The following is a 9,641-nucleotide window of genomic DNA, read 5'->3' on the forward strand; positions in this document are numbered from 1 at the left end:
TGCAGGGCTTCCCGGCGCTTGACCCGGGCCGACTCCAGCCCCAGCACAGTGTCCCGGCGCCCCCCAGCGCCCCCACGCCGCGTCCCGCAGCGCCGCAGCCGGGTCCGCCCCTTGCAAGCCAGCGCCGGGGTCCTGTGGGAGCTGCGCCGGGTCCTCAGCCGGGTGCCCCCCAGGACCCCGAACCCCAACCCCCCAACCTGCAGCCGGTTGCCCCAACCCCCCTGGAACCCCCGCCTGCCAGCCTGTGCCCCCTGAGCCCCCGATCCCCTCAACCCCCACTTGCAGCCGGGTGTCCCAGCACAACACCACCTGAGGCCCCGAACCCTCACCCCCCACCTGCGCCGAGTGACCCCCCGGAGACCCGAAGGCCCCAACCCCCAAACCTGCAGCCGGGCCCAACCGAAGCCCCCCGAATCCCCCAGCCCTCCCGGCCTGCAGCGGGTGCCCCCCGAGCCCCGAATCGCCCAGCTCCTGCCCGCCTGCAGCCGGGTGCCCCCCGGCCCCCCGAATCTCCCAGCCTTCCCGCCTGCCAGCCGGGTGCCCCCCGGAACCCCGAATCCCCCAAACCCCCCACCTGCACCGGGTGCCCAACCCCTGAACCCCCTGCCTGCAGTCTGAGGTGCCCTGAGATTCCCTGGAAATCCCTCAGCCCCCCCCCCACCTGCAGCCAAGGTGCCCCCCAATAACCCGAATCCCCCAAACCCCACCTGAAGTTGGCGCTTCCAACCCCCCAATCCCCACTGCAGCCGGGTGCCCCCAAACCCCTGAACCCCTGCCTGCAGCTGGGTGCCCCCCATGATCCCTGAATCCCCCAGCTCCCCCCACCTCAGGTGGTGTCCCCAATTCCCCCTGAGCCCTCCCGCCTGCAGCTGGGTGCCCCCCGAGGCTCCTAATCCCCCACCCTGCAGCAGGGTGCCCCCGAGCCCCCCTGAATCCCCCAAGCCCCCCACCTGCAGCTAGATGCCCCCACCCTCTGGACCCGCTGCCTGCAGCTGGGTGCCTCGAGAAAACCCCGAATCCCCAGCTCCCCCCACCCGCAGCCACGTACCCCCAACCCCCTGAACCCTCCTGCCTTGCAGGCTTGCGGTACCCCCCCAAGGCCCCCCGAATCCCCTGCCTGCACCAGATGCCCCGGAGAACCCCCAAGCCCCCGAACCCCCACCCCCACTGCAGCCGGGTGCCCCAACCCCCTGAACCCCCCGCTCTGCATCCTGGTGCCCCCTGAGCCCCTGAAACCCCTCAATCCCCCACCTGCAGCCTTGGTGCCCCCTTGAGCCCCGATCCCCTCAACCCCCCACTTGCAGTCCGGGTGTCCCCTGAAGCCCCCGAACCCCTTCAACCCCCACCTGCAGCGAGTGCCCCCCGAGAAACCCGAATGCCCCAGCCCCGCGCCTGCAGCGGGTGCCCCCTGAGCCCCCCGATCCCTCAACCCCCCACCTGCAGCCGAGGTCCCCCTGAGGCCCCCGAACCCCTCAACCACCACCTGGCGCCGGTCCCCTGCAGCCCCCCGGACTCCTCAACCCCCCACCTGCGCCGTGATCCCCTGAGGACCCCAATCCCCCTGCAGCCCCAGACCTCCCCAAACCCCTGCCCAGCTCCCGAAGTGCAGGCGCCCCCGATCCCCCCACCCCCGGCCTGCCCCCACCTCTGGCGATCTCCTCGCAGTGGAAGTTTGGTTAGGCTGCTGTCGTCCAGGTGGAAAATCTTCCACCTGGTTGTTCCCCGCGATGATTTCCTGGATGGCTCGCCAGGCGGCCCGGCGGAGGACATCGGCTGCAAGAGACGGCTCAGGGGAGCTGGAGCCCGGCTCCTGGTGGTTTCTCTGGCCCAGCTCGGGGCTGCTGGGTCAGAGCAGGGGGGCTGGGAGCCCGGACTCCTGGGTTCTTGCCGCTCTGCGGGGGGGCTGGTGTGGTCAGAACAGGGGTGGCTGGGAGCCCGACTCCTGGCGTTCTCTAGTCCAGCCTCTGAGAGAGGGAGTAGGGCTTGTGGGTTATGCAGCGGGGGCTGGGAGCCCGGACTTCCTGGGATTCTTCTGCCCAGCTCTGCAGGGGGGTCTAGGTGGTGCAGAGCAGGGAGGGGGCGGCGAAGCCCGGGACTCCTGGGTTCTCTCCCGGGCTTGGGAGGGTGGGCTGGGGGGTAGAGCAGGGGGGGCTGGGAGGCCAGGGACTCTGGGTTCTCTGTCCAGCTCTGGGACGGGAGTGGGGGCTGGGGGTAGAGCAGGGAGGGGGCTGGGGAGCCATGCGACTCCTGGGGTTCTCTGCCCAGCTCTGGAGGGGCTGTGCGGTTAGAACAGGGGGCTGGGAGCCAGGACTCCTGGGGTTCCTCTCCTGGCTCTGGAGGGGAGTGGGTCTAGTGTATTGAGCAGGAGGGGGCTGGAATGCCAGGACCCTGGGTTCTCTGCCCAGCTCTGGAGGGGTGGCTTGCTGGGTTAGACAGGGGGGCTGGAGCCAGGACTCCTGGGTCCTCTCCTGGCTCTGGGAGGGGGAGTGGGTCTAGTTGGTTCAGAGCAGGGGGGCTGGGAGCCAGAGGATCCTTTGGGTTCTCTCCCTGGCTCTGTTGAGGGCAGTGGGGGCTGGTGGGTTAGAGCAGGGGGCTGCGGAGCCAGGGACTCCTGGTTCTCTCCTCACCTGGAAATAGGCCTTGAAGAGCCCAACTGGCCGTGAGCGGCTCCATGTTCTCCAGCGTCCCGGGGCCATGGGGGGCCTCCCGTGGGTGGCGCGAAGGTTCCTCTCCAGGAACCAGGCCACGGGCCTGCCAGGGCGCCCAGCTCCAGTGATGCTCGGCGTCAGTGAAGTCGCCTAGCGGGCCAGGCCCCCCGACTCAGGCTGTTGGGACGGAAGGCGCTAGCCAGGGCCCAGGGAGGAGACAGCCAGGGGAGGCCTGGTGGGGCCCATTGGTCTGTGAGGGATTCGCAGCCCCAAGGGTGTTGGCCGCCTTATATACCCTGCGAGCGGAGCTACCCGGGCGTTCCCCCCCCCCCCCGGCTCTGAGATTGATCCATTTCCTCCTGGCAAACCCTCTGGCCTCCTACAGTTGCTCAGACCCACTCCCAGGGGGAAACTGAGGCGACGAAAGCGCCCGACATCCTCTCCCTGCTTTAAAACGCGGGACCCACTTCCTCTCCCATGAGCGGGGAATAGAACCCAAGGAGTCCGGGTGGACACTGGGGCCTGGGGTCTAGGCCAACTGCCCCTCCCCCACCCAAGCGTGAGATCTTTGACTTTTGCCCCATTGAAATATTTTTTATTTTGATGCTTCCTGGAGCAACTCAGTTCACACGGAAACAAAGTCTCATGTGCTGAGAACAGAGTCTAATGCAGAGACACCAAGCCCTGCCCCCAGCCCCCCGGTTGCCCACACTCCCGACCGCAGCCGCCTGCCAGCCAGCCCCAGCCCCCCCAGCTACTGCCGGATGCCCCTCACTCTCCGTACCCGCAGCCCCGGTGCCAGCCCAGCCCTGTCCTTGTCCATCCCCACTTGGTGCCCCTCACTCCGACCCGCAGGCCCCTGCCAAGCCCAGCCCTGCCCCCGCCATTCCCCCTGGTGCCCCTCACTCCCGACCCGGCGCCCCTTGCCAGCCCAGCCCTTGCCCCCCAGCTCTGCCAGTGACCCCTCACTCCTGATCCACAGCCCTGCTGTCCAGCCCTGTCCCCCTCAGCTCTGCCGGGCCCCTCACTCCCCCGACCCGCAGCCCCTGCCAGCCCAGCCTGCCCCCACAGCTCTGCCGGCTGCCCTCCACTCCCGACCCGCAGGCCCCTGCCAGCCCAGCCTGCCCCCCCCAGCCCTGCAGTGGCCCCTCACTCCCAACCCCGCAAGCCCTGCAGCCCAGCCCTGCCCCTCAGCCTCTGCCGTGCCCCTCACTCCCGAACCCCGCAACCCCTGCCAGCCCAGCCCCTGCCCCTCCCGCCCAGCTCTGCCGGTGCCCCTCACTCTCGACTCGCAGGGCCCTGGGCGCTGGCGGATGGGCTGCAGGCTCCGGGCAGTGCGAGCCGGGATGGTGGTTGCCAAAAGGAAACGCTTCTGCGGCAGGTGCTAAGCCAGCAGGTTTGTCTTGCATCAGCGTGGAGCCACAAGGGCCCTGTCACCCCCCCCACCCCGTCGGGCCTAGAGCTCTAGTGGCCTCAGCCCCCACCTGCCACAGACGGAGAGAGGCCCCACGTTCTCCCCCCGCCCCCCCCTACCATAGTGGTCAGTGTTCTGCTACGCTGCTGACCCGGCCCGGTCTAGGTGCCAGACGCTCGACACCACAGACACAGCTCACGTGCAGAGTCCCTGGGGCTGCGGGTCGGAGTGAGTAGGCACAGGCAGGGCTTGTGGGACAGGCGCCGGTAGCAGGGGCTGCCAGGTCGGGGTGAGGTCGGCACCCGGCAGGGCTTGCGGGGAACAGGGCCGGGCTAGCAGGCTGCTGGGGTCAGGTGTAGAGCACCGGCAGGGCTGGCTAGCAGGGGCTTGTGGCCGTCGGGTAGTGAGGGGCCCTGGCAGGAGTCTTGGGGGACAGGAATGGGCTAGCAGGGCTGCGGGTCAGGTGAGAGGCACCGGAGGGCTGGTGCTAGCAGGGCTGTGGGTCGGGAGTGAGGGCACCGGCAGCGGCTTGTCGGGGTGACAGGGCCGGGGCTAGCATGGGGCTGCTGGGTCGGAGAGTGGAGGGGCACCGGCCAGAGCTGGGCAGACGCTGTGGGCTGGCACGGGGCTGCAGGTCGGGGGTGAGGGGCACCGGCAGGGCTGGGCTAGCTAGGGGCTGTGGGTCGGTGAGTGAGGGCACCGGCAGGGCTTGTGGGACAGGGGCGGGCTAGCAGGGGGCTGCGGAGTCGGAGTGAGGGGCCACCGGCAGGAGCTGGGCGGAGCGTGGGCTGGGCAGGCTGCAGGCGTGGGGTAGAGGGCCACTCGGCAGGGCTGGTGCTAGCAGGGGCTGATGGTCGGGGAGTGCAGGGCACCGGCAGGGCTTGTGGGGACAGGCCGGCTAGCAGGGGGCTGGGTCGGGAGTGAGGTGGCACTCGGCAGAGCTGGGAGCAGACGCTGCGGCTGGCAGGGGCTGCAGGTCGGGGGTGAGGAGGCACCGGCAGGGCTGGGCTAGCAGGGGCTGTGCGGTCTGGAGTGGAGGGGCACCGGCAGGCTTGTGCGGGACAGGACCGCGGTCTATCAGGGCTGCGGGTCGGGAGTGAGGGGCACCGGCAGAGCTGGGGCAGACGCTGGGCTGGCAGGGGCTGCAGCGTCGGGGGTGAGAGGGCACGGCAGGGCTGGGCTAGCAGGGGCTGTGGGTCTGGAGGCAGTGAGGAGGGGCACCGGCAGGGCTTGTGGGGACAGGGCCGGGCTAGCAGGGGCTGCGGGTCGGGAGTGAGGGGCACCGGCAGAGCTGGGGCAGACGCTGGGCTGGCAGGGGCTGCAGGTCGGGAGTGAGGGGCACCAGCAGAGCTGGGGGCAGAGGGGCCTGGCTGGGGGGAGGTTTCCGGCCCAGCGTAGGCGTCGTTCTCTGGGCCCCGCTCACTCTGGTTTCTGTGACTCACTTCCGGTGGGGGCTGCCTGGATCCTGCCGCCCCGCAGGGTCGGGGTGTCACTCCGGGACCCCTGTGCTCCCGGCACCATGGCTCTGCGCTGGCTCTGCCTTCTGCTCACCTGCTCCGGTAAGGGGGACCCTGCACCTCCTGCCCCCTGCCTGGGGTCCTGCAGCTGGGGATGGACCCCGGGCACAATCGTCCCTTCCCACGCCCTGGAGTGGGGTCCCACCTCAGCCCCCCCAGGTGTGGGGAATTACCCTGATCTCCTCCTGGGTTATTGCTTCATCCCCCCCTCCCCCACTCCCCTCCTCCTGGGGTGGGGCAATCGCCCCATCAGCCTGTTGGAGCCAGAACCCCCGGCCCGGCGGCATCATCCTGGCTACGACCTCGCCAAAGCCCCATCCGGAGGGAATTCGCCCCCCTGGTCTGATGTGTCCCCCCCCAACCGCTCTCCCCCCATGACGCCCCGAGCGGGTCCCGACGCGGCTGTGCTGACACGTGGCGCCCGGCGAAAAGAGACAAAACCTCCCATGTTCCTGGTTTTCACCTCAAGGGTTTTTGATTTTTCCCCCGGTTTTTGCTCCCCCCAAATCATATTTGGCTTTTTGAAAGTCAGAAGTGCCGGGCGAGGGAAGAGCTGTTATGGGGCCGACCAGGAGCCGCTGCCGAGCGCCGCGGGGCACTCGGGGCATTGACTGTTGGGTGGAAAAACCTCTCAATGTTTCCTCAACAAATGTAGGGAAAACATGAACCGACCCCTCCAACCAAGGAGTGAAAATCCCCCAAAGCTGCATAAATCAGCCGTTCGCTGTTTCCAAAACCCAGAAAACCCTAAACCCCAACACTGTCTGCAGAAAAATATCCCTGGAAAATCCCTTTTGCTGAACAATGTTCTTCAATTTGGAAACCAGATGTTTTCGGGGTGGAGATAAAAAGCAACGGAAGTTGATGAAACCCCCCAAATCATTCCCCTAAAAGGTGCCTGGAAAAGATGGACCAAGTCTGATGTTAACGCCGTGAGCAGAATCCCGCCTGCATGATGGTGTAAACGGGGATTGACTTAATCTTAATCTAATCTGGATTCTTTAATCTTCATTTAATTCACATTTTTGGGAGTCTGACCCATGACTGTCGCTGAATGAGAAATGGGAACTTCTTGCAGAAATGAACAATTCTCCCCGGCCAATTTTCAGGGCGGCAAAGAAATTGCCAGTTTTAGTCTCAACTAGCCAGCTCCCGATTTGATTGAGACACTGTTCGGTGTTTTCCTGAAAGCTCCGGCTTCTGCACGTCTACAGGGAATGGACAGTTTCTCTTTTAAACCCCCCAGCAAATTTCCAGCACTTTGTATTGTGGAGAAACATTCAAAATGGGAATTCTGAACCCACAAAAGAGAGAGAGCCAAAGATTTTGTCTTTTTCTTCTAAATCTTGTGAATTTTAGGCAAATCTCATGAGTTTTGGGGAGGTTAAATGGTAGCTGGGTGTAGCCGTGCTGCTCAGTGACTTCGATAGGACACATTGTCTCTTCAGTTGAACATTATGCACCAGTGTTTGGGTGATAAGAGCCGTGAGTAAGCGAAGCCGCTTCCACCGGAGCTGGTCCATAACCCTGGTTTTAAAGTGGCCAATTCCCATGTGCCAGCACAAGCCAGGCTCCACTGTGACTCATGAGCTGGACTTAAAAAAAATCTCGGTTGTAAAAACGAATCCACCTGGGAGTTGTCTGTCGTTGCCTCTCCTTTTCCAAGTTGCGCGGGTCCATAAAAACCTTCCATCAAAAAGTTTTTTGGTGGGAAAGACTTTTCCGTTACACTCGAATCTCACTCCAGATTTGCGGGGTTCAGCCAGGAATCCCTCGTGTGCTGCGAATGCTGCAAGCCTGAAAGAGGCCCAACCAAAGCGGTTCCGTTCGTGTCGAAGATTTTCCATTGGGGAAAACAGATATTTCGCTCTCGCATTTGCTGGGTTTTCTCCGCAACCTGAAGGGCTAGAAACCATTTTGGGGGGGAGGTTGGTAAACGAAAGCTGAACATGTTCCGTAGCCACCCAACAGTGACAGCCGGGAGTTGTGGGAAAACACCAGCTGTCAGGATAAAATCGCCAGAATTGGCAACACCATCCCTGGGGCGTCTTGTGCGTTTGCTCTGGAGAAGACGTGCAAGTGGCGGAAGGCCCAGGGCCGGGGGCTAAACGTGGCTTTAGCCGAGGGAAGGCGGCGACGGAGGCAGATCTCTGCTATCCGAGGGCTCCTCCCTCCGCAGACAGCGACTGAATGAGCTCCACGCCGAAGCCAGACAAGTTCAGGCCGGGAACACGGCTCAGTCTAACAGTCGAGGGGTCATTAACCTTGGGAGCAGCTTCCCCATGGCCGTGGACGGGGCTGCACTCGGACCCTGCAGCTCAGATCGGGGATTATCCGGCAAGACACGGACGTGGAGACCTTCGAGAGGGCGGCCAAGCGCGCGGTGGAGGGTGGGAGGAACACACCTGGCCTGAGAGCGGCAGACGTAAGGAGCTGCATCCGTTCAGCGGCCCCGGCAGAGGATCCAGAGGGGACCTTCTCCGGGCGACCACACACGGCCCCGAACGGCTCCTTCTCCCGCCGGCGAAGGGCAGCCCGGGACCCAGAGGAGGAAATGAAAGTCAGACACGTTCCCATGAGAAATAAGGCTCCAGTGTTTAGGGGTGAGGGGGACGGACATTTGGAAGGACCCACCAAGGGAAGCGGTGGATTGTCACCTCCAGCCTGGGGGCCGCCCTGGAAGCCGCGTTGGCCAAGGAGGAGCCAGCGGTAGCTGGGTGCAGCCGGGTGCTGGGAGGAGACCAGGCTCGAGGGCCGAACATCGTCTACTGGCCATCGGCTCTAAGAAACGCGAGGGACGCGGGCAAGGGAGGCCTGGCGCTTGAACAATCACCAACTGGCCACCCCCTCGGCGTTCTCTCCCCGGCTCTGGGAGGGGAGTGGGGGCTGGTGGTTAGATCGGAGCGGGGGCTGGGAGGCCGGACTCCTGGGTTCTCTCCTGGCTCTGGAAGGGGAGTGGGGGCTGGTGGTTAGATCGAAGCGGGGGCTGGGAGCCCGGACTCCTGGGTTCTCTCCCCTGCTCAGGGAGGGGAGAGGGGTCTTCTGTCCTGCTGACCCTTGGCCTTTGATCCCCCAGGTTCCTGGGCGCAGGACCTGTGGGTGTCCCAGCCCAGCTCCATGCAGGGCACTGAGGGCGGCTCCGTCACCCTGCCCTGCTCCTACAACAGCACCCGGGAGCCCCGGCTCGGCAGCTACACGTGGGTGAAGGAGGTGGCGGGCGCCCGGCTGGAGCTGAGCGACGGGACCCAGGAGTTCGGGGGCCGGGTGAGCCGGGCCGGGGACCGGAGCTTCCTGCGGGAGAGAAGAGCCGACGTGGAGCTGCGGGACCTGAGACCCTACGACAGCGGGACCTACCGGTGCCTGGTGAAGATCCCCACCCTGGGTGAGGGGGCGGGGAACGGGACATGGCTCCAGGTGCTGAAAGCGGGTGAGTCCGGGCAGCCCAGGGCGCCTGGGTTCTCTGTCGGCTCTGGGAGGGGAGTCGGGGCTGGTGGGTCAGAGCAGGGGGGCTGGGAGCCAGGATGCCTGGGTTCTCTCCCAGCTCTGGGAGGGGAGTGGGGGCTGATGGTTAGAGCAGGGGGAGTTGGGAGCCAGGACACCTGGGTTCTCTCCCTGCTCTGAGAGGGGAGTGGGGACTAGTGGTTAGACCGGGGGGGAGTCTCTGGATTGAAAAGGGGGAAGTGGGGCCAGTATTGTTATTTCTGGGGTGTTCTTCGGGGCTGGTTTGAGGGCAAAGCTGATGGCGGAGTCAGCGCAGGCCGCGGGGCGCGTGGTGGGGTGCGAAGGACGGGGTGTGTGTGGGGGGAGACGCGGAGGCAGAATCGCAGGTTGGGAGCGCCCGAGAGACAGGCCGGAGGGAGGGATGAGTCACGAAGAAACGAAAGAACAAGTGTAAAAGTGATTGGGGGAGCCGGGGGAGAGACGGTGGGAGCCGGGGGAGGCCGAGGGGAGGGAGGAAGAAAGGGCCGAATGAAGAGGGGAGGGGAGGGGAGCAGTCGGCGCCGGCTTCCCCACCTTCTCCGGCTGTTTTGTCTCATTCCCTCTTTTCTTCCCTCCCCTCCT

General features: G+C 65.3%; 2 protein-coding genes across 2 annotated transcripts in view; one reads left to right on the plus strand and one right to left on the minus strand.

Annotated features, from left to right (window-relative positions):
- Nucleotides 1-1,770, minus strand: part of LOC142047601 (ras-interacting protein 1-like) — a 5,919-nt gene extending 4,149 nt beyond the window's left edge. Inside the window, exon 1 of the mRNA XM_075071469.1 lies at nt 1,646-1,770. Within this exon, the coding sequence (XP_074927570.1) occupies nt 1,646-1,770 (125 nt within the window). The remainder of the gene's footprint in view (nt 1-1,645) is intronic.
- Nucleotides 1,771-5,581: 3,811 nt separating this feature from the next.
- Nucleotides 5,582-9,641, plus strand: part of NCR3 (natural cytotoxicity triggering receptor 3) — a 4,372-nt gene continuing 312 nt past the window's right edge. Inside the window, exons 1-2 of the mRNA XM_075071470.1 lie at nt 5,582-5,621; nt 8,656-9,006. Coding sequence (XP_074927571.1) covers nt 5,582-5,621; nt 8,656-9,006 — 391 coding nt within the window. The remainder of the gene's footprint in view (nt 5,622-8,655; nt 9,007-9,641) is intronic.

The sequence above is a fragment of the Chelonoidis abingdonii genome, chromosome 12, assembly GCF_003597395.2.
Source record: "Chelonoidis abingdonii isolate Lonesome George chromosome 12, CheloAbing_2.0, whole genome shotgun sequence".
Lineage (NCBI taxonomy): Eukaryota > Metazoa > Chordata > Testudines > Testudinidae > Chelonoidis > Chelonoidis abingdonii.